The sequence below is a fragment of the Dendrobates tinctorius genome, unplaced genomic scaffold (assembly GCF_039654945.1).
Source record: "Dendrobates tinctorius isolate UK_male_01 unplaced genomic scaffold, ASM3965494v1 ptg000019l, whole genome shotgun sequence".
In the NCBI taxonomy this organism is placed as follows: Eukaryota; Metazoa; Chordata; class Amphibia; order Anura; family Dendrobatidae; genus Dendrobates; species Dendrobates tinctorius.
Window position 1 is genome coordinate 65,444,113 of NW_027361687.1, and position 25,405 is coordinate 65,469,517.

General features: G+C 44.2%; 1 protein-coding gene across 1 annotated transcript in view; it reads right to left on the reverse strand.

The window, feature by feature from the left end:
- The window catches only part of NES (nestin), a 43,610-nt gene extending 18,630 nt beyond the window's left edge, over window positions 1–24,980 (reverse strand). The window contains exons 1-2 of the mRNA XM_073567154.1: window positions 24,091–24,980; window positions 5,948–6,072 (exon numbers count right to left, since the gene is read on the reverse strand). Coding sequence (XP_073423255.1) covers window positions 5,948–6,072; window positions 24,091–24,903 — 938 coding nt within the window. The 5' untranslated portion in view covers window positions 24,904–24,980. The remainder of the gene's footprint in view (window positions 1–5,947; window positions 6,073–24,090) is intronic.
- Window positions 24,981–25,405: the final 425 nt, after the last annotated feature.

Genomic DNA, 25,405 nt, shown 5'->3' on the forward strand with positions numbered 1-25,405 from the left:
CGCTTTGCAAACGACTTTCGACTAACCTCTGCACTAATCCGTACCTCACACTTCCGACTCCAAGACTTCTCCCGCGCTGCACCAATCCTCTGGAATGGTCTACCCAAAGAAATTAGGACTATCCACAATTTGCATAGACGCTCCCTCAAAACACATTTATTCAGAGTGGCCTATCACGTTCACTAATCAAAGTAATTTTATGTGGAAGTGTGCATGTGTAGCCCATTCACTATCCCCATCTATCCCCCACTCCCTTAAGATGGCTGGACCATCATTGTACATACACACTTGTACTTTGTATCTCCACCACCTCATTGTAGATTGTAAGCTCTCACGAGCAGGGTTGTATAATTTTGCTTTAATTATTGTATTGTTAATGTTGTTACTTGTGACTCGTGTTTTGAAACTGTTAAACTGTAAAGCGCTGCAGAATATGTTGGCACTATATAAATAAAGATTATTATAAATATTATTATTAACATTATTTTTCTCCATTATGTGATTTCAATCCTGTATTTTCACAAATTTTGTCCTCTGCAGGATCTCTCTCTAATTTGCAATTGACTCTGAGCTGGCAGGTGGAGACTAGCTGCTATGATGTCTGCCATGCACACCTCAGCACACAAAGGTATTCCTGCTATTCATTGTTTAGTTATCACGCAGAAAGGAGAAGCAACAGCAGCATGAAGGACATTATGTAGCAGTACTGAGCAGTGTAATTGTGAATCTAGCACTATGGTCACATAAAAGAATTGTAAGAAAGCTCAGTATAATCTTTCTGTTTCTACTTCTGCATGTTTTCTCACTGTGCTCCTCCTTCCTACTCCATTGAGTATAATAGGAGATGTAACCTGATACCTCACTGTGCTAGCAGTCTGTTTTGAATGGATGATGAGTTTAGGAGCCAACGAGGAGTGTGAGTAGTGACTTATAAGTGAAGGAGATTTCTTCAATAAGATATATTAGAAAGTCTCTTCTATATATTTGTGTGTACTATTCATGTATGCAAAGTTAGACTTAAATAAGTTGACAACTATTTTAACATTGATGGCCTATTCGTAGGCTAGGTCATTAATGTCTGATTTGTGAGGGTGCAACATCCAGCATCCCCGCCGAACAGCTGCTTTTGGTGGCGGCGGACAGAAGTGCTCAATGACGGATCTGCTTTGCCTACTGATAGTGGCGAGTACTGCACATCCCTCCCTATTGATTTGAATATAATACTGGAGTCTACTTATGTATCTCAAAAGGTACCTTCAAGGAGCAGAATCCCAGATGTTACCTCTGCAACTTGTGACGCTAGTCACTTCTTACGGCCAAGCCGTGAGTCAGAGTGGTCAAGGAGTTCAAGGTCAGAAGCCAGGAGGCTACGCCATACACAGACGGAAGAGACAAAAGCAAAGTAAGGCAAAGTTCTGAGGTCAGAGTACCGGAATGATAACGGATCAGAGCTGAAGGGGTTAAACAGGCGGCTAGTCAGAAGAAAGTCCAAGGTCGGGCAACAGATCAAGCATATAGAACTCAAGGCACAGGGAGCACAAAGCACAAACATCACAAGATGAATGTACGTCAGGCAGTGGTCTGGGAGAAGCTGCTCAGTTAAGTAAGCACGGCATTTACCCGGGATAGTGAACACCTGGAGACTGCGACGCCTCCCAGTCACCAATTGGCTAGTCGAGCCCTCAATAAACACACTGGCAGCTGAGCGCGTCCCTGAACAAGATTGGATGGCCTTGCTGTCAATCAAAGTACTGACAGCTTCAGCAAGCCACTGTATCGGATTGGACGGCTGAGCTGTCCATCAGAGTAACGTCAGCTTCAGCATGCTCCTGTACTGGATTGGACAGCCGAGCTGTCAGTAACTGCATCCCAGACACCCTGAGGGGTGGAACCATGACACAACTCCAATATGGTTCTTAGGGTCTACAAATCCTATACTCCCAAGGAACATCTCGGAGGCTCCCAAAAAAAGGGGAGACCCTCCAGGTTCCTGGATTGGTTGACTAATCACTTGAGTGTGCACAAATTGCCACCAAACCTCATGGGAAGCAGGGTTTAGTACCAGTGGGTGGCATTCAGGAGGTGTGAAAGAGGTGTGGAGCCCCTTGATTAGAAAAAGGACACGTCTTCATGGAAAAATATTTTCATGTTGAGTTTGTTGACCTTTAAAAGGTGACAAGTATGACAAAACAGTTTGTGAACTTCAATACTTAAATTTAGGGAATTCAGCACCATATTTAAAAGTTATTGTAAAGTATTCATATCATACCCTCATTTTTATTTACTATATATATATATATATATACAGTATATATATAATATTTTGAATTTACACATAAAGGTAAGTCAAATTGGACTATAATATTTTTATGTAATTCCAAACTATTTTAATAATTTACAAAAAGAGGAGAAAAAAAAGATTTTGAGCCTGCCTGAGATCACACACGCTGGCTCTTGAGAACCTCCTTATCCCTTTCTCTCTTACTTTATAGCTAATTCATATTGTGTTACACAAGTAGCCCAATGACATAATAGAATGTCTCGGAGTGATTTTTTTTTTTAGCTTCAGTCCCTGTGGTCAGCATTATGATGCTAATGAGCGACTCCCTTTTCTTTAATACCGTCTGTAAGAGCGAGAAAAGAGGAAAAATATAAGTGTGGGGGAAACTTTGAGTAGAAGTTCATTGTTGAGACCAAATTCCCAGGGAAAAAATGGAAAGATGAAGAAAAAGGAGCAACCTATACATTCAGTAAAATCTTGAAGATATAGTACATGAAAAGGGATATTTGGGGGAATTTTTTGACAGGGTTTCAGACTGGCTTGTGAGTGTTTTACATATGCAAATTATATGTGCCTTGAACTAGAGAAAGACTTTTTTATTATGTTGTCTCTTATTTGCAATTGACTTTTAACTGGTGAAAGGAGACTGCAGTGGTCTCTTACATACACCACACACAAAGATGGATTCTTACAGTTCATTCCTTAATTAGTGCACAAAGTGAAGCAGAGGCAACGTGGAGGAAATTATTTAGCAATAATGAGCAGTGATGAGCAGTGTAGTTGTGAATCCAGCTCTAATGGCGTAAAAGACTTGTTAGAAAGCTCAGTACAATCTTTCTGTGTCTCCCTTTGCGTTTTCTCTCAAACTGTTCCTCAATCTAATTCCTCTTCCTTCCATAGAGTATGATGGATGTAACCTGACACCTCACTCTACTGGAATTCACTCTTATCTCGAGTAAGATGGAGCTCAGCTGTTTTTTTAGATTGGATGTGAGTTCAGGAGCCATTTCAGAACCTATTCTGATAAATTTCACAGAAAGGGGAGCAACATCATTACAGTGTGTTTCACTCTATTTGATGGATTTCTTCATCCAGTTTTACGGGGATACCACGACAGAGAGCAGCCAGAACACCATAGCATCTGGTTTCATGTACTCTTGCACCGGTTACAAGTACACTACCGTTCAAAAGTTTAGGGTCACCAAGACAATTTTGTGTTTTCCATGAAAACTCATACTTTTATTAATCAAGTGAGTTGCCAAATGAATATAAAATCTAGTCCAGACATTGACAAGGTTCGAAAAAAAGATTTTAATTTGAAATAATAATTTTCTCCTTCAAACTTTGCTTTCGTCAAAGAATGCTCCCTTTGCAGCAATTACAGCATTGAAGACCTTTGGCATCCTAGCAGTTAATTTGCTTAGGTAATCTGTAGAAATTTCATCCCATGCTTCCAGAAGCCCCTCCCACAAGTTGGTTTGGCTTGATGGGCACTTTTTGCGTACCATACGGTCAAGCTGCTCCAACAACAGCTCAATGGGGTTGAGATCTGGTGACTGCGCTGGCCACTCCATTACAGATAGAATAACGTTTGCCTGCTTCTTCCCTAAATAGTTCTTGCATAATTTGGAGATGTGTTTTGCCAATATTAATCTTTTCCTTTTATTAGCCAGTCTCAGATATGGATTTTTCTTTGCCACTCTGCCCTGAAGGAAAGCATCCTGGAGTTGCCTCTTCACTGTAGACATTGACACTGGCATTTTGCATGTACTATTTAATGAAGCTGCCAGTTAAGGACCTGTGAGGCATTGAGTTCTCAAACTACAGACTCTAATGTACTTGTCTTGTTGTTTAGTTGTGCAGCAGGGCCTCCCACTTCTCTTTCTACTCTGGTTAGAGCCTGTTTGTGCTCTCCTCTGAAGGGACTAGTACACACCGTTGTAGGAAATCTTCAGTTTCTTGGAAATTTCTCACATGGAATAGCCTTCATTTCTAGGTACAAGAATAGACTGTCGAGTTTCACATGAAAGTTCTTTTTTTTCTGGCCATTTTCAGAGTTTAATGGAACCAACAAATGTAATGCTCCAGATTCTCAACTAGCTCAATGGAAGGTCACGTTTATAGCTTCTCTAATCAGCCAAACTGTTTTCAGCTGTGCTAACATACTTGCACCAGGGTTTTCAAGGGTATTCTAACCATCCATTAGCCTTCTTACACAGTTAGCAAACACAAAGTACCATAAGAACACTGAAGTGATGGTTGTTGGAAATGGGCCTCTATACACCTATGAAGATATTGCATTACAAACCAGACGTTTGCAGCTAGAATAGTCATTTACCACATTAACAATGTATAGAGTGTATTTCTGAATCATTTAATGTTAGCTTCATTGCAAAAAACTGTGCTTTTCTTTCAAAAATAAGGAAATTTCTAAGTGACCCTAAACTTTTGAAAGGTAGTGTACTTTATCATTGTATAAAACTGTGCAGATTTTTTCCTTGCCAGCAGTGCAGGAGTTAATCTGTTCAGTTGAAGCTCCTGGAGCTTTCCTACTTGGATTGTCTCAGCTGTTTAGTGTTTGCCACTCCCCTCTTCTATATTTGCTTGCCTCTGACACTTAAGGATTGCCAGTGTTAGTTTTTACTGCCTGGTTCTGGAATTGGAGCTGTTGTTTGTGGTTGAAGTTGGCGTTTGGATATTGTTCTTCAGATTGTTCCATGGAGTTTTGCCTGTGTGCACATTCTCATCCTCTCCTATTTGATTTCTCCTTCCCTAAACTTCCATGTGTCTCAATCTGGTGTTTGGTGTGTGTATTTTGTATGGTTGGTATTTTCATTTATCCCTGTCCATCTTCCCTTGTTTTGTCTGGTTAGTGTTTTCCTACACACTTCAGATTCCCACTACCATGCATGGGAGAGGGGACAGATAGGGGTTAATAAAGGAGCATAGCAAAACACAAGAACCTGACATCTCCACCTCCAGGAGTAATCCGGAGTACAGGGTTTGACTACTGCACCCCTAGTTTTCACGACCTGGTTAGAGCCCATAGTTCCAACGTCAAACATGATATCCAGACTTTGAGTTGAGGATTTAGTTTAGGATTTATGATTGTTGGGGGTCCAACTACTTGGCCCACATTTATCATGACAACAAGAGTCCCAATGTCCTCCGTGTGAATGGAGGGGTATTGTGCAACTACTGCTTCATTGACTGCCAACTGGAGTGGTAATTGCACGTACTCTCTATTGCTCCATACAGGCAGATGATCTTGGGTTCTCTGTTTTTGTGGGGTTATATCAGCGATCATAAATGTAATTTTATTCTATGGATAGGTGAGATATGATTTTATATAGGACTTTTTTTAAAATAGAGATGAATTAATGGATTTGCAGGACTGTGCTTTTGTTCCGGAAGGGAGCCCCGCAAACCACCACCTACCTGCTGGAGTCGCCAGGATAATTTATGATTTGAAAACCTGATGCAATATCATATCATGTCATGGAAATCAGGAGAGGTTGTGGGGATGCCACTGCCAGCAGTTAGGAGTAAGTTCACAGGGCTCCTGTCTGGCCACTACAGACTACCGAAATGACATTAATCATTCTTGTCTTATAAGATATTGTTTAACTGTTTAACATCTAAATGCGGCAGCAAAGAGTTAATTACCTGTATGTGGCTACCTCCAGACTGAGAGACATTTTAAGGTGCATTAGCTGTTGTCTGTCTTCCAGCACTTGAGCAATCTGAATTCTCAGGTCTTGTTTCTCCTTCTCCAGAGTTTCGATTTCAAGCTGAAACATAATAATATTATTAATGAATCCTGAATGTTATAGACAGAATGACTGCTTCCATATGTTGCCTTAAAGGGGATCTGTCACTTGCCATAATAATGTCATTTTTAACCTGGTCTAAATGCCGCTGTTCTCCTAAATTCGGCAATATTTTTCTTTTGTTCCTGCACCTCTCCATTCCTGAGATATGGCCTCTTCTTCTCTGTATATACAGTAAATCTAATCTTATAAGTTAAGGAGGCAAGGTCTAAAACACTTCTCTGTGGACTTCTTCTTGATGATCACACCCAGTTGGCTAAAAAGACTAAATTTATATGCAGGGAAGTGGGGCCATATCTCAGGAACAGAGAGGCGCAGGCAGGAAAAAAAAACATCACTGGAATCAGAAGAACAGCAGCATTTACATAAAATAAAAGTGACATATTTATGATAATGTGAGAAATCCTCTTTAACTGGGTAAGTTGGTAACTGTCTAAGGCAGGAATACTTAAAATAACTTAATTTTAAGTTATGGGTGGCAATACTCCTTCAAATCAAGATGAATATCAATTTAAATGAAGCCAATACAGTATATTGTTGACCTCAAGTTTAATAATTACCTTAAATATGTATTACAATTACACATCTTAAAGGGATTGTCCATTTCAGACAAACCTGTTCCACTTTGCTAGTGCCCCTTTTGGAAGCTGGTAGTGGTGGAAAAATAAATATCTTCCCAATTAGCATTGGAAATAGCTCTCCGATCTAGTTTCTATAATATGTACTGTAGTACAATGTAGGTGCCCAACTTTGGCTAAGGAAGGGAAAGGTCAGGTGTAGAAGATTAGGAATTAGGAAGATCCACCAGTATTGGGCACTATATTTCAGTAGTCACCAAGTAACTCAGGTCTTAAAGGTCTTTTTCCATAAGTAGGAGACACATAACTTACTAGAATTAGGAATAGTCAAAATTTCACACATCTGATATTATTGCTACATTAATATATTAATATGTTTTTAATGTTTATAGGAAATGTCCCTTTAAGAGCCCCTCGATCATTTGATCATGCATTTAACTCGTCTCAGCTAAATAGAGAATTGGGTAGGCTGAGGGTTGCCTTGCAGATGGACATACTGATTTCTCTTAGGACATTTATGTGATAGATACCATCAAGGATCCATCTAATCACAGGGTTCTTTATCAGAGGGCTCAGTATTCATCCTCTGGCACTTAGGGATCAGGCAGATCTCCCAACATGACCATGAAATAAGGTTAAGAGGCCTAAATTAACTTAAGAGCCCTAAAAGGACGAGCCATATGCCATATATACAGTATATAAAACGCAGCACAATGAGACATCTGCTTCCTTTCAATACCGGATGACATTTAGTACATAACAGCGGACTGGTAATAAATAGACATGAGTCATGTTATGTGTACTGTCGCTTGATTGCAAGTTCATAGGGTGAGGTGTTCTGTTGGTATAAGAATTTTTGTTGAATGATGCGCCAATTTATCTTTATCCATCCATTCTTCCATCCATTCACCCACCCATCTATTTTATTTAACCCATATCTACCAGCCTGTAAGTTTATTTATCAGCCCTCATATTAGACTGTGTTGAAATCTCATTTTTGACTATGCAGGGCTCATGACACATCCATAGGCCCCATGCACAAATTGAATGTCAAAAAATGCTTAAAGTTGGTTCTACTGCACTTCCTTATGCAGAAGAACAGAAAAAAAAGTATAAGTATTTTTTTATTTAAGAATAGTGGTTGAAATATTCCTTGGTATACTTCCAATGTAACCCTATCTGTAAAGTATATCTCTATAGGCCAGGACAGTAGCAGACAATCTCTTGGGAGAATTCAAAGATTCCGCATATACATATCCACTAAAGAGATGGAGATGGATCCATGTAATTTTCTGAGCAAATGACTCAGCTCCCTGGACAATTCCGACTTCCTTTCCCAGACACATCTGCTCTCAGTGTAGCATATGGAAGATGTTGGAGTCATCGCAGTGCTGCATGATACATGGGCAAGGCAGTAGCAGTATTACTGCGTAGAAACAGTGCACAAAAAACAATTTTCCCTCTAAAATTAGAAGATAATCAGTTTTGGAGTGGTATCCATAATGATAGTCACCACATTAGTTAGGACAATACTTGCCAAATCTGCTGGATCGTCCAAGTAGCTCGCATAAAAAGAGGAGACCTCCTGTACTCCAAGGGTTTTTGAAAAATCTCAAAAGTGCCAGTAAAGACTTCCAAAACCTCCAGGAAGGCAGAGATTTCCAAAACTCTAAAATCCAATCAAGTTCTAGTAGCTATCACGTATGCATGGTACCTACCACATTAGTTAGCACCATACTTGCCAACTTTGCTGGAAAGTCACAGAGGCTCACAGAAAAAGAGGAGAGCTCCCAAATTTCCAGAGGAGTTTGAAAATCTCCCACATCCCAGCAAAGATTTACATAACCTATAGGAAGGCAAAGCTTTCAGATGTTTTCTGTGGTTTGATGCTGGGGTGCTTTATCATCCATTTGATTAGTACGGGCATGGTCTTAAAAAGGAAGTTGGCCACATGGAAAGCATTTTCAGTGACATGATCCCACAAGGACATCCCTAAAAATTGGCAAGTAGGGTTGTCACCTAAGTTTCTCCAAAGCAGGCAGTTTGTAAAATTATGATCAAAGTTCTTAAACCATATGATATTTTGGTCCGAACTTTAATCCTCATTATGGACCATGATACTGTTGGCAAAAGTCCAAACTCCTAGCCATGTTATTCAACCTCTGAGCTCTACAGGTGTTGCTATATCAAGGCTGAACTAGTGGGCACTGGCACAATATTATCATAATGGCCAACATTCCTGGAATGTCTAGGAGGGCCTAGAAAAATATGAGACCTCTTTGACTCTCAGAGGAGTTGGAAAATCTCCTAGGTGCTATCAAAGACACCCAAAACTTTGAGGAAAGCAAAGCACTGGAATGTTTCTTGTGCCTGATACTGGGCCATTCCATCATCAGATGGGGATATAGAGTCAAAATGCACATTCAGCCGTTGTGAAAGAGGTTTAGTGGGGGAAAGGGAACTTGGCCATGTGAACACATTTACAGTGGCATATTTTAAAGCGGTTGTCCAGGTTTGGCATGAAAGTGAATGCAGACTTTCATCCCAAACCTGGACAACCCCTGTAATCTACTCTGATAAGGGCATCCCTAAAAGCTAGCAGGTAGGGTTGTCACCCTAGTTTCCCAGAAGAGAGTATTTTGTAAAAGTATTAGAAAATATCTTACAACACTTGATGTTTGGGTCCTGATTTTAGTCCTAATTTTTGACCATGATGGTGAAGGGCCAAACTCTTCGCCCAGATATTCTCAATATGGAACCTTGGTATGCCTCAAATCAAAGCTGAACCAGCAGACCAAACATTAGCCGTAAATATCATGCCAGCTCTATTGGAACATCTAGAAAAATTGAAGACTTTCTGAACTAGAGATACCAAATCTTACTTGGTGTCAAAGCTTCATGAAACCATTTGGAATAAAGAGCTTCTGGAAAGATTCTTGCATTTTGCACATGATTCTGGAATGCTCTGTAATTTGAATTTAGGCTTGTGATGTAATTACAACTTCAGGCGTCACAAAATAGGGCTTAGTGGGCATGAGAAAAGGGTGCAAATGTACCTTTTAAATGACCAAAGGTAAAAGTCGGCAACTATGTCAACCAACCTAAATAGACAATGGAGTTACAGAAGAATGGAGTCGAAGGAGTCACAGAGGGAAGGAGCCCAATGAGTTAGACAGGGAATGAGCCCAAGGAGCTACTGAGGGAAGGAGCCCAAGGAGTTACAGCGGGAAGGAGCCCAAGAAGTTACAGAAGGAAGGAGCCCAAGGAGTTACAGAGGGAATGAGCCCAAGGAGTTACAGAGTGAATGAGCCCAAGCAGTTACAGAGGAAAGGAGCCCAAAGAGTTACAGAGAGAAGGAGCCCAAGAGGTTACTGAAGGAATGAGCGGACATAGTTACAGAGAGAATTAACAGAAAGAGTTAGAGAGGGAATGAGCCCAAGCAGTTACAGAGGGAAGGAATACAAGCAGTTACAGAGGGAAGGAGCCCTAGGAGTTATAGGGAGAAGGAAACCAAGGAATTAAATAGAGAATGAGCCAAAGGAGTTACAGAGGGAATGGACCCAAGCTGTTACAGAGGGAAGGAGCAAAAGGAGTTAGCGAGAATGAGCCCAAGGAGTTACAGAGCGAATCAGCCAAAGGAGTTACAGAAGGAAGGAGACCAAGCAGCTACAGAGTTACACATGGAAGGAGCCCAAGGAGTTACAGAAGGAATGAGCATATTAGGCAACAAATTCTACTCATAGACACTTTATCAGTGTGGCATAAACAATTGGGTCCTTCAGTAGCGATCTATATGGGAATCTTTATGATTTGATATTCTGATCCTCATAATATCCGTTCATCAAGGAGTGGAATTTGAACTACACTTTGTTTTATAGCATTTTTTCCTAGAAAGCATGTGGAAAGCATGGGTTCTTTTATACATAACTGAGCTAAGTGCCGCCATGTGTTCCGTGACTTTGCAGTATCGAATGTCACAGCTGTAGAAGATTGTGTTTGAACAGTAAGCTGTAACCAAAGCTGTTATAATCCTTGATTGATGTAAATAATAAAAAAAAACAATTTTAAGGAATTTACCAAAAGTGTGTAAATAAAGTTGATATCAAGGTAAAACGTATGTGCACGTTTCTTATCTGTGCTGGCAATCGTGGTCTAACAGTTGAGTTGGCATCATAACTCAAATACTGGAGGACATTTTTCATACTGTATGTTGCCAATCGCAACCCATCATCATATAGCTTTATTTTTCCACAAATTAAAGCTGAGCTGTGATTGGTTGATATGGGCAATAAAGACTCTTTATCTCACTCAGACAGCTTCATAAATCTGCCCCACTCTGTGTTAAAAATGGCAGGCACATACTGAACTGTCTTAAATAAGTTTTATTTATACAGCTCTAGAAAACACACTTAAAAACGTCCATTTCCTATAATTTAAAAAAAAAAATCAAGAACTTTGTTTTGAAATTTTTGCTCCTCTAAGGGTGTGTGCACACGCTGCGTATTCTGCTGCGGATCTGCAACGGATTTGGCCCTGCAGATCCGCAGCAGAATTAGCTGCGGTGTACAGTACCATTATTCCCTATGGGAATTAAAAGCCGCTGTGCAGATGCTGTGGAATTTTCCGCACGGATTTTGCTGCAGTTTCAAATCCGCAGAAAGAATTGCATGTCAATTCTTTCTGCGGATTCCGCAGCGGTTTACCATCTCCTCCATTATGGAGATGATAAACCGCAGGGCAAAACCGCAGGCTAATCCGCAGATAAACCGCAGGTCTGTTGACCTGCGGATTTATCTGCGGATTTTGCAAAATCTGTGCGGATAAATCCGCAGCAGATTCCGCAGTGTGTGCGCACACCCTAAGAAGAGACGTTGCTAAAGCCAAAGATCTGGGGAAATACACATGCTCCAAACTTCTGGCCAGGTGCCCTAGATCTCTGGCGAACTGTATTGGTATCAACATGATGCCGATACATTAGAATCCGGTGGTAGAGCAGAGAGCTCCATCTGTAGGCCTAGAAAACCTCAGTGTACCAGGAAATAGGGCCCAACATAAGTCTTATCCTGGATTCTAGCCATCTAACACCAGGACCACCTTATTTTAAAGATTTCTTTAATAGGGTCACTAAACAGAGTCCCTTAGGTAAACTCTGGACCACTAGTTTGTTAAATAGGTTCAAAATTTTAACAGATAAAAAGCAGATTTGGGGCTTTTGGAATGACATAATCAAATGGTGAAAGTTGAGCATAGAGATATTTGAAGAGAAACCTGCATATTGCCACATTCTTTATAATGTGTGCCAACTAGAGCTGAGCGACTTTTGGTTTTTTAGGGTCGAGTTTCGTTTCGTGAAACCCGACTTTTCCAAAAGTCGGGTCGAGCAAGATCGTCCGATTATAGGGAAAAGTCGGGGTCGTCCCGAAACACGAAACCCAATGTAAGTCAATGGGGAATAAAAGTCGGCAGTGAGAGGAGGACAGGAAACACACCTACAGTGCCCATTTGAATGCCAAAAGCATCAATTCTTCTTACTTAAGCTTGTCAACCTTAATTAACTTCATAATACAAGTTACGCACTGAAAAATGGGGGTTATTTGGCTACAGACTGTGGGGGGGGGAGGGCTGGCTCCAGGTTTTCATGTGCCCTGGGCGAAAGAGCGCTCCTTTAACACATACCACAACTCATCATGCTCCGATACGGCAGAGAAATAGCGGTATAGTACAATGAAAAATACTTCACTTTTTACATCTCATGACGAGGCCCATCTATTTCTCCATACAGAATCATTGGTCCCATATAATGTTTGAAACAGTATATGATGAGCTCCACATAATGCTACAGTATATGTTGGTCCCCATGGATGAAGCTCCACTGTCTTATGGGCCCAAATAATGCTCCAAACATAATGGGCCCCATTTCTAATGCTCTAGTGTATAATGGGCCCTGTAAATGCTGCTCCAGTGTCTGATGTCCACCTTTGGAATGTTCCAGTGTATGGTGGGCCCCATCTATCATTCTCCAGAGTATAGTGCTCCCCAAAAATTGCTGTCCCAACATTGAAAACAATCAAATAAGTCTCCTCGCTAGGGAATCCATGTACTTGTCTGGACTCCTCGTTGTCCCCATCTTCCATCTCACTGCACAGTATTTCAACTTTGCAAGTGCTGTGATCCTGAGCAAGCAGGGGGGGCCCACTCGTTGGCGACGGCACTGGCACAGGGCCCCTAATAGTACGGTGGTGTGTCTGATGGCGGGTGGGCCGAACCTGCACTTTCATCTGCAGCTTCCTCTTTGTCACCGTGTATGATGGAACTGTATATGGGAAGGGTAACCTGAGTTTCATCAGGGTCAGATTCAGGCCGTGTAGCGTGCGAGGGGAATGTAGTGGTCTGGGTCAATGTACCAGCAGATTCATCGAGCAGTGGCTGGGCATCAGTGCACTTGTGTCGCCCCCAGGAGTACGGTCGCCACAGTGGCATTACCTTCTTCCTAGGGAGTGTGATGTCATGCTTGGGAGCAACGAACGATCTCTCTAGCAGGTTAACTGATTGGGCGGCGTTATTCCCACGAGTCATGACCCTCCAAACAGCGTTCATGAAGGAAAAGTGTTTGTTTTACGTGGGCAGTATGGTTGCAAAGCTGAACCTTAAAGGAATGTCCAGAAGGGCACCACCAGGAGTGGAGCCTACGGTTAAATTCGACTCCACCTGGGAAACCTCAACCATGCCAGCTACAGAACAGATGCACACATTGCAAGCTTAATTCCGTTAACGAACGAGACTACGTCATGCCCCGCGGTCCGAGTCCGGCTTACTAGAGGGACACGTGAGGCTCTGGCACATGAGATTGGCCAATAACTGGTGTGTCATGCCCTTATATGTCCGTGGCTGCATGTGCGCTACATTGAAAAGGCCAGCGTTTGTCGCTTACAGGTGCAGATAACCCGCTGAACAACGTTAGTGATGGGGATCACTGATTACAATTATTACCCGCAAACAATGATTTCCCAGTAAGTGCAGGTCAACCGCAGTTCCGGAATAAGGCCTAACCGTCATTCCTGAAAAATGAAAAACTTACGTGTGCAAACCACAGGTGCTGTAGCTTGCTTAACAGCTCGCCAGCCGTTCTCACGCCCAGTATGGATTACACGATGATTGCACAAAGGTGAGAAAGGGTACCGTATCCCCAGATAACATGTATGGATAGCATACACATTCAAAATATATGTCTATACATCAGGAGGCAGGCTCAGACGGTGTTAGGCCCAGTATGGATTGCACGTGATTGCACAAAGGTGAGAAAGGGTACCGTATCCCCAGATAACATGTATGGATAGCGTACACATTCAAAATATATGTCTATACATCAGGAGGCAGGCTCAGACGGTGTTAGGCCCAGTATGGATTGCACGTGATTGCACAAAGGTTAGAAAGTGTACCGTATCCCCAGATAACATGTATGGATAGCGTACACATTCAAAATATATGTCTATACATCAGGAGGCAGGCTCAGACGGTGTTAGGCCCAGTATGGATTGCACGTGATTGCACAAAGGTTAGAAAGGGAACCGTATCCCCAGATAACATGTATGGATAGCGTACACATTCAAAATATATGTCTATACATCAGGAGGCAGGCTCAAACGGTGTCAGGCACAGTATGGATTTGACGGCCCAGACTACACAGCGGAGGAGCAGGGAGAGGTAAAGATTGCAAATGCTGGGGCCCTGCCCAAGCAAGGGGGGCCCACTCTTGGGCGTCGGTACTGGCACTGGGCCCCTCATAGTACGGCGGTGAGTCTGACGGTGGGTGTGCACCACCACCGTCAGAGACACTTGATTGCACTATGAGGGACCCTGTGCCAGTGCCCGCTCCCAAGAGTCGGCCTACCCACCTGTCCAGGGCAACGGCACTCGCACGGTGTCGTGCGCTAGGTGGTGACCCCGGCCATGGGGGGGGAGGCAGCACAGTTAGGGAGTTTTAGAAAGTGGCATATGTTGATGTTGGACATTCAGCTGATGCAAAAGGTGAAATAGGTCAAGTCCCAGGAAGAGGTGGACCAAAGCAAGCCATTTTTCTGTCACCCTATGTGTCATCAGGGGAAGGTGGGACAAAATCCTTGGAAACCCATGCGTGGTTCATTTTAATGAAGGTTAGATCATCCACATTTTGGGTTGACAGACGGGTCCTTTTTTCTGTCAGGATTGATCCAGCTGCACTGAAGACTCTTTCCGATAGCACACTTGCAGCTGGGCAAGCGAGCTCCTGTAAGGCATATTGTGCCAATTCAGGCCAGGTGTCCAGTTTAGCGGCCCAATAGTCAAAGGGGAATGACCTGTGTGGGAGAACATCGATATGGGAGGAAAAGTAGTTTGTAACCATAGTTGACAACTGCTGTCTCCTGTCACTTTCCATCGATGCAGTATTACCAGTTGTGTGAGCGGTACTTGAAAAATCAGTCCACAACATTGTCATGAAACCCCTGTCTCCAACGCCACTTCTGCTGTGTGCACCACGAACACCTCTGCCAAGCTGCCCCCGGCCCGTACGGCTCGTGTGAGAACCATCACCGCTGCTGTGTGCTGGGAATGCCTCAAGCAACCGATTTACCAGAGTTGCTTGTTTATTAGCCAATATTAGGTCAAGGTTCTCCTGTGGCATGATGTTTTGTAATTTGCCTTTATAGCGTGGATCCAGGATGCTGGCCAACCAGTAGTCGTCATCGTTCATCATTTTGGCAATGCGGGGGTCCCTTTTTAGGATCTGCAAGGCATAATCTGACATGTGGGCCAATGTTCCCGGTGTCAATGATGCACTGCGAGTGCTGGTTGGAGGAGCACTTTCTGGCAAATCCACATCCCTCCAGTCACGCACAAACCCTGTACCAGACCTTGCCACACCAACATTTTCACTTGCCCCACGAGATGCATCCTCCTCCCCTAAGTAATCATCCCCATCATCCTCCTCCTCCTCTTCCTCCACCTCGTCCAGGTGAGGTCCCTGAGCAGACAATGGCTGAATGTCAACAAGGATTCCCTCCTCCTCTTCCTCCTCATCAACATTGGCTGCAGAAGCCTGCTCCTTAAGGTGCGTCAAAGTTTGCATGAGCAGACGCATAAGTGGGATGCTCATGCTTAGGATGGCGTCGTCTGCGCTTACCAGCCGTGTGCATTCCTCAAAACACTGAAGGACTTTACAGAGGTCTTTCAGCTTCGACCACTGCACACCTGTCAACTCCTTGTCTGCTCTCAAAGTGCCTGGCCGTGTATCCTCCCACAAATGCATTATGGCCTGCCTCTGCTCGCACAGCCGCTCCACCATGTGCAGGGTGGAGTTCCACCTTGTTGCAATGTCGATAATGAGGCGGTGGTTGGGAAGGTGGAGCAATCGCTGCAGCTTCTGCATACGAACGGAGTGTACAGGCGACCGGCGGATGTGCGCGCACAGTCTTCGCACCTTCTGGAGCAGGGCTGTTAACTCCGGATAATTTTTGAGGAAGCACTGCACCACCAGGTTCAAGGTGTGAGCCAAGCAAGGTATGTGGCTGAGTTCTGAAAGGGCTATGGCTGCCACAAAATTACGGCCGTTATCACTAACTACCTTGCCTGCCTCAAGATGTACACTGCCCAGCCATGACTCAGTTTGTCGCTTCAAGTACTCGGCCAGCACCTCGGCGGTGTGTCTGTCGCCCAAACACATCATCTGCAACACAGCCTGCTGACGCTTTCCACTAGCTGCTCGATAGGGGGACACCTCGTGTGCAACAGTGGCAGCTGCAGATGGAGTGCTCATACGACTGCGCTCTGTGGACGAGCTTTCGCTTCTGGAGGAGGAGGAGGAGGAGGGTCGAACGCCTACAGCCAACTATTTCCTATACCGTGGGCTAGGCAGCACTGTCCCACCACTGCTGTCCCCTGTGGACCCTGCATCCACCACATTAACCCAGTGCGCAGTGATGGACACGTAACGGCCCTGGCCATGCCGACTGGACCATGCATCAGTTGTGAGGTGCACCTTTCCGCTCACTGACTGCTTGAGTGCATGGACAATGCGGTCTTTCACATGATGGTGGAGGGCTGGGATGGCTTTGCGAGAGAAGAAGTGGCGACTGGGTAGGTCATAGCGTGGTACTGCATAGGCCATGAGTTCGCGGAAAGCTGTGCTTTCCACCAACCGAAAGGGCATCATCTCAAACGAGATTAGTTTGGCAATGTGGGCGTTCAAACCCAGTGTACGCGGATGAGAGACTGAGTACTTTTTTGACCTACTCATAGTGTCTGGGAGGGTGAGCTGGACTTGAGAGCTGCATATGGTGGAAGTAGCGGTGGACAGGGCGGACTGAGAGAGGGTTGATGATGGTGATGGAGTTGTTGTTCTTTCTGATGGCCTAGAATCAGTCTTTCATTGATATAACAGTGGGATTCCCTGACTGCTGTGGCCTTGCAACGACACCTCAACATTTGCTGCTGTGCTAACCGGTGGGCTTACAGTGGGGGAAACAATGTAGCGTTGCTGACTACCTTCATTGTGATCAGTTGCACATGTGGCACTTGAGGTTTGGTGTTGTGTCCACGCTTGCAAATGCATGCTGGTTAAATGTCTAAGCATGCAACTGGTATTCAAATTTTTCAGATTTTTCCCTCGGCTAAAGGTCTTTGCGCACTTCTTACAGATAACCTTGGCCTGATCATGAGGATTTTGTTCAAAAAAGTGCCACACTGCACTCTTCCTACTTTGGCAGACATTTTGCGGCCTAGCACACTGTGATCTTTTGACCCTCTGGACAAGCTGTCCAGCAACTCTTTTGATGTTTGGAACCTGTCTTTGTAGTGCTCCGGGCCTGCCAGATAACAGCTGTTGCGATGTCGATGTCTGCTGTGGATGCTCCTCATCTGAGCTATTGGAAGCAGCACCCTCTTCCCCCAATGGATGCCAATCTGGGTCAACAACTGGGTCATCCATCACCTCCTCTTCTATGTCATGTGCACCTTCCTCTGTGTCACCGTGTATGGTGGTATAGTGTGCGGGAAGGGGCACCTGAGTCTCATCAGGGTCAGAATCTGGCTCTGTACACTGCGAGGACAATGTAGTGCTCTGAGTGAATGTACCAGCAGAATCATCCATCAGCGGCTGTGCATCAGTGCACTCCATGTCAGATTCATCTTGGCCTGGGTAATTCACCATTTCACTTGATAATCCAGGCATGGTATGTGAAAACAGCTCCATGGAGTAATCAGTAGTATGGCCTGCGTCATCCTTCAATCTTGGTTGGGGTGAAGGACACAAGGAAAGGTGTGGTTCATGAACATGAGCCTCCAATGACGACTCAGTGCTTTTACTTTTTACAACTGAAGAAGAGGAGGCGATAGAGCTGGAGGCTGAGTCAGCAATGTAAGACAAAACTTTTTCCTGATGCTCTGGCTTTAAAAGCGGTTTGCCAACTCCTAGAAAACTAAGCGTTCGAGGCCTTATGTAGCCAGACGATGATGCAGGCTCAACACCTCCTGCATTCGGTCCTATTTTGCTCTTGCCACTACCATCAGATCCACCACCAACACCATCATTACCAGCTGCCAACCCCCGCCCAATTCCACGGCCTCTTCCACCAGCCTTCCTCATTTTTGGTAGAAATGTAGACAAAATCCAACAAACTATATAGTAATGTAAAACAAGGTACAAGGTGTCTATAGGACAGGGGAGATTTTGAATTTCTGCAGACACTTGTGGACACTGGACACTTTTGGATTGTGTGAGGCCCACTGAATATCTGAGCGCTCTGTCACAGGCTCGATGGCACAGCTGTGACCAAAATGACTAGAGGATAAGGGAGATTTTGAATTTCTGCACACACTTGTGGACACTGGACACTTTTGGATTGTGTGAGGCCCACTGAATATCTGAGCGCTCTGTCACAGGCTCGATGGCACAGCTGTGACCAAAGTGACTAGAGGATAAGGGAGATTTTGAATTTCTGCACATACTTGTGGACACTGGACACTTATGGATTGTGTGGGGCCCACTGAATATCTGAGCGCTCTGTCACAGGCTCGATGGCACAGCTGTGACCAAAGTGACTAGAGGATAAGGGAGATTTTGAATTTCTGCACACACTTGTGGACACTGGACACTTTTGGATTGTGTGAGGCCCACTGAATATCTGAGCGCTCTGTCACAGGCTCGATGGCACAGCTGTGACCAAAGTGACTAGAGGATAAGGGAGATTTTGAATTTCTGCACACACTTGTGGACACTGGACACTTATGGATTGTGTGAGGCCCACTGAATATCTGAGCGCTCTGTCACAGGCTCAATGGCACAGCTGTGACCAAAGTGACTAGAGGATAAGGGAGATTTTGAATTTCTGCACACACTTGTGGACACTGGACACTTTTGGATTGTGTGAGGCCCACTGAATATCTGAGCGCTCTGTCACAGGCTCGATGGCACAGCTGTGACCAAAATGACTAGAGGATAAGGGAGATTTTGAATTTCTGCACACACTTGTGGACACTGGACACTTTTGGATTGTGTGAGGCCCACTGAATATCTGAGCGCTCTGTCACAGGCTCGATGGCACAGCTGTGACCAAAGTGACTAGAGGATAAGGGAGATTTTGAATTTCTGCACACACTTGTGGACACTGGACACTTTTGGATTGTGTGAGGCCCACTGAATATCTGAGCGCTCTGTCACAGGCTCGATGGCACATCTGTGACCAAAGTGACTAGAGGATAAGGGAGATTTTGAATTTCTGCACACACTTGTGGACACTGGACACTTATGGATTGTGTGAGGCCCACTGAATATCTGAGCGCTCTGTCACAGGCTCGATGGCACAGCTGTGACCAAAGTGACTAGAGGATAAGGGAGATTTTGAATTTCTGCACACACTTGTGGACACTGGACACTTTTGGATTGTGTGAGGCCCACTGAATATCTGAGCGCTCTGTCACAGGCTCGATGGCACAGCTGTGACCAAAATGACTAGAGGATAAGGGAGATTTTGAATTTCTGCACACACTTGTGGACACTGGACACTTTTGGATTGTGTGAGGCCCACTGAATATCTGAGCGCTCTGTCACAGGCTCGATGGCACAGCTGTGACCAAAGTGACTAGAGGATAAGGGAGATTTTGAATTTCTGCACACACTTGTGGACACTGGACACTTTTGGATTGTGTGAGGCCCACTGAATATCTGAGCGCTCTGTCACAGGCTCGATGGCACAGCTGTGACCAAAGTGACTAGAGGATAAGGGAGATTTTGAATTTCTGCACACACTTGTGGACACTTATGGATTGTGTGAGGCCCACTGAATATCTGAGCGCTCTGTCACAGGCTCGATGGCACAGCTGTGACCAAAGTGACTAGAGGATAAGGGAGATTTTGAATTTCTGCACACACTTGTGGACACTGGACACTTTTGGATTGTGTGAGGCCCACTGAATATCTGAGCGCTCTGTCACAGGCTCGATGGCACAGCTGTAACCAAAGTGACTAGAGGATAAGGGAGATTTTGAATTTCTGCACACACTTGTGGACACTGGACACTTATGGATTGTGTGAGGCCCACTGAATATCACAGCGCTATGTCACAGGCAGAAATTGGCTAGTGTATCACAAACTACAAGGTGTATGTAGAATTGGGCAGAATAGGAATCTCCCTAGAGTGCAGGTCTGTAAGAACGGAACATGTCCTCGTTTTATTCTCACAGAGTGACACACTGATAGCTTCACTGTGGCTGTGATAACAGCCATTACACGGTACTGTGTGAGGAGCGTACACCGCTGTATGGTGTGAAAAAATGCATGCTCAGTACCTCAGCAGGACAAAAAAAAAAAATTGGGATTGCTTTTAAAAAAGCAGTTTGCGGAGCAGTGGGTAAACAGCAATGCAGGAATGTCAGGAAGCCTTAGAAGGCAGCCCAACAACCAACACCACTGATACACCACTATATAGCCTCCCCTTGCACTGCACACGCAGTGACTGGTGTGTTGTACAGGCAAAATCGCTAGCAGCAGAAGCAGTTTTTTTTTCTTCTCAGCAGGACAAAAAAAAAAATTGGGATTGCTTTTAAAAAAGCAGTTTGCGGAGCAGTGGGTAAACAGCAATGCAGGAATGTCAGGAAGCCTTAGAAGGCAGCCCAACAACCAACCACACTGATACACCACTATATAGCCGCCCCTTGCACTGCACACACAGTGACTGGTGTGTTGTACAGGCAAAATCGCTAGCAGCAGAAGCAGTTTTTTTTTCTTCTCAGCAGGACAAAAAAAAAAAATTGGGATTGCTTTTAAAAAAGCAGTTTGCGGAGCAGTGGGTAGACAGCATTGCTGGAATGTCAGGAAGCCTTAGAAGGCAGCCCAACAACCAACACCACTGATACACCACTATAGAGCCTCCCCTTGCACTGCACACACAGTGACTGATGTGTTGTACAGGCAAAATCGCTATCAGCAGAAGCAGTTTTTTTTTCTTCTCAGCAGGACAAAAAAAAAAATTGGGATTGCTTTTAAAAAAGCAGTTTGCGGAGCAGTGGGTAAACAGCAATGCAGGAATGTCAGGAAGCCTTAGAAGGCAGCCCAACAACCAACACCACTGATAAACCACTATATAGCCTCCCCTTGCACTGCACACAAAGTGACTGATGTGTTGTACAGGCAAAATCGCTAGCAGCAGAAGCAGTTTTTTTTTCTTCTCAGCAGGACAAAAAAAAAAATTGGGATTGCTTTTAAAAAAGCAGTTTGCGGAGCAGTGGGTAAACAGCAATGCAGGAATGTCAGGAAGCCTTAGAAGGCAGCCCAACAACCAACACCACTGATACACCACTATATAGCCTCCCTTTGCACTGCACACACAGTGACTGGTGTGTTGTACAGGCAAAATCGCTAGCAGCAGAAGCAGTTTTTGGTGTCTTCTTCCCTGCCTAACGCTCTCCCTACAAAATCAGCTGCAGCAGCAGCTCTCTCTATTCTGAGATCAGCATGAGTAACATGGCGGTCGGCGTGCACGCCCTTTTATACCCCCTGTGACGCCCCCCAAAGCAAGCCAATCACTTGCATGCCCTTCTGAAAGATGGTGGTGACCCGTGCCTATGTCATCACGTTGCCCACAGTGTCCGTGGATCCTGATAGGCTGAAAAAGAGCGCAAAACAAACTTTTGAAACGCCTCGTGGCCGACCTCATCCTAGGGTCGGGTTTCGTTTCATGAAACCTGACTTTGCCAAAAGTCGGCGACTTTTGAAATTTTTCGACCCGTTTCGCTCAACTCTAGTGCCAACCACATATTCATTGGTGCACCATACACAATAACAACATCCAATCAGGTTAACACTAAGAGACAGTACAGAAACCATTGAGCCTAAAGTGCCAGCAAACGTTGTTGTTTTCTTCAAAAAAACACCTGTAGGTTGTGGGTTGTATTGCAGCATAGTTGCTAATAGTCCCAAATTTGCCAGGACTGTTAAATTAAGGCATGTCCTAGGCCAAATAGGGGTGTGATGTATTTAAGCTCAGCCCAATTCATTTCACTGGAGCCAAGTTGCAATACCAGGCATAATCTATGGATCTGCGTGATTTTGGAAAACAGCAGTCGTGTTTTTTAAATGGTATTCCCATCTTGAACAATTATGGCATTTCAATTTAGTTTAGATAAATGGATGGATGAAGGTGCTCTATCTCAATTACATGGCTCCATCTTGGTAGGACCTTCTGAATTTTTCTTCAGAAGTCTTGATAATTGCTGAGGACACAGCAATTTTTCAGGACTCCTATAGAAGTAAATGTAGAGAGACGCAGAGCAGCAGGAGACAGGCTCCTGTCCGGACATGTGTGACCAAGTTGAGGATACCCCAACAGAATAACGTTACCTTATGTAACCTTACCTTATGTCCAATCCACTTTGAGTAAGTGGCTAGGTAACTAAGCAGTACTCATGATTCCTGTGGCACACATCCATCGTATGATGCCTGCCTGGTGGTGAACTCCTGCCTGAAGCTTTTACCTCCATTGACTACTTTAGCTCTGCCCTTTGGTTGATGTCATAACCCAGGGCATTATTGGTTATATATATATATATATATATATATATATATATATATATATAAAATTGATTTGGCTCCAGATCTGTAGAACTATTTGTAGGGAGAAGGTTGTGCTTACTCCCTGCTGTGTGTGAAATGCACATCTATGAGTTCACTGTATGAGGGATGTTTACTAAGCATTCAGGAAGTATAAGCCAATATTTTTCTTCATGTAAAGTGGGACTGAAATATTTAACATAGCTTGGATTCATAGATAGATCTATATATAGATCGTCATTAAGGTCCTGCCAGAGATTACTCGAGAGTTGTCAGCCCAGTCCAATACCAGACACAGCCAAGCAATTTATCAACTTCCTGACCAAATTGGCTTCTTATCACTCTTCTAATGACCCTCGTAAGAGCCTTTTACATGTGGTGATGACTGCCAAAACAAGAGGTCATATGAGTGTTTTTCCTGAACATGAACTGTGTAAAAGGCCCAGTGATGAATTACGGTGGAACTACTTGGCCACTGGATGGTGGTATTACTTGGACTTTGTATGGAGAAGGATGGTATTCATCATCTCAGACCTGAAGAATTGATGCCTTGAAGCCAATGAAGCCTACCTCTCCATGAATGTCAAAAGTAGGATACGTGGGGGGTTTACCTTTTATTAGGCTACTTTCACAATTGCGTTAAGAGGCGCAGCGCATGGCAGCCGTGAAGCTTCGCCCCCCTGCTGCGCCACCTCCAGTCAGCTCCTCCTATGGGCGCTTGACGCTGCATGCGACCTGCGTACCCTATCGTTAGCATTGGGTACGCAGGCCGTGCGCTGGTATGCTTTTGCCGGCGCATTCACCCTTTTGACGGTGCACCGAGCGCACCAAAATGCAACACGGTGCATTTGGCACACGTCGGCGCACCATCAAAAGGGCGCATGCACCGGTAAAAGCATACCAGCGCACGGCCTGAGTACCTAATGCTAACGATAGGGTACGCAGGTCGCATGCAGCATCATTCACCCATAGGAGGAGCTGACCGGAGGGGGCGCAGCAGGGGAGCTGCACGGCGGCCATGAGCTGCGCCTCCTAACGCAAGTGTGAAAGTAGCCTTAGATCCACCAAATTACAGTTTCAGAATCATCCCCGAAATTAGCCCAATAATTGTCAATAGCCAACCTACGTGAACTAAAGCCATCAAAGTGACCAATTATAAACAATGATCCCTGAACCTAAGATTGCTACTTTCTGTCACATATTTCAACTCTGAGAACCTTCAAAGACATTTAATACTTATTTTTGGCTTATTTTTTAATTTGATTGTAAATTGGGGTAAGTGACTAATTACATGTACATGGTGAGGGATTGGATACACACCTGTAGTCTACCTTCTTCGTCTTGTTGTTCCAGCCACTGCTTGGTCAGAAGTCCTTCCAGCATCTCCTTCTGGTTCTTAAGACTCTCCAAATCTCTGTCTAGATTCTGCAATAGCAGTTGACTCTGTTTGTTCTCATCCACCACCTTCTTCAAGTTTTCTTTGGCCTGGGACAAATTTGCCTCCAGAGTTGACACCTTATTCTGGTACTCGTCAACAGCTCCCTGCCATATCTGTGACAACTGATTTGCATAGTCTTCCACATTGACTGGTTTGAAGTTTATGGGAGCAAATTTGAAGTTCTCCAGTCTTTGAGAGTAACTGGAAATCTCCTTTTCCATCAGAGCCTTCTCTTCTTCATGAGCATTGAAGATGTCTTCTAACTCTTGCTCCAGTTGAAAAAGTCTTTCTTTCAACCATATTTGGGCTCTTTTCTCCTCTTCCAGCAGTCTCTTGCTCTCAGACAGTTCTCTCTTTACATCTTCTTGGGCTTGCTTCTCTTGGAGGCACTGTTCCTTCACATATTCTATCTCTTGATAGATGGAGTCTCTGTCTGTTTCTACCTGGACCATCTCCCGGTATCCATCATCTAAGGCGTCCCTCAATGTCATAATTTCATCATGGTACTTTCTTATAAAGGTTTTATCAGACCTGTTGTTCTTGAGATGATGGATCTCCGCCCTGAGGAGATTGTTCTCTTCTTCTAGGGCTTTGACACGGGAGAGATAAGCTTCCAGACGTTTGTTGAGGTTCCACATTTGTGCAGACTCTTCGCCATCGGATATAGACATCGGATAGGTTTCCATTCTGCTCATTGTTATGCTCCAAGTCTTCTTCAAGGATACTTTACTACCAGTCTGTGGGAGTGTGATGCTGAATACTCAGGGAGTGAGAGAATGGCTCTGGAGGATCAGACCCAAAGCTATTCATACATTGCATCTGGCTGGGGAGGGGAGTGTCCCATTATAAGGCTGTGATTAACCCTTCAGAGGAAGTCCTGCTCCATCCCATGACAATGTCACATACATAAACACTTCCGACTATAACATATACAGTACATTCTCCCAGATACCTTAGAAAGCTATTTCCTTCCATGTGAACAAAAGTCGTCAATTTTTAATTCATGATGTTTCCTATCCTAATTACCTACTTCACATTTTCTCTTGAGATCTTCAGCATTTTGCAAAACTTAAAGCCAAATTTCTACTAAAATCAAAAGTGGTTCCTTCATTTATCATCTTCCATCAAGTTCTAAAATATTCTTACTTCTCAAAACACTTGATGACAACTAATATGGATTGGTCATCATTGTAGCTA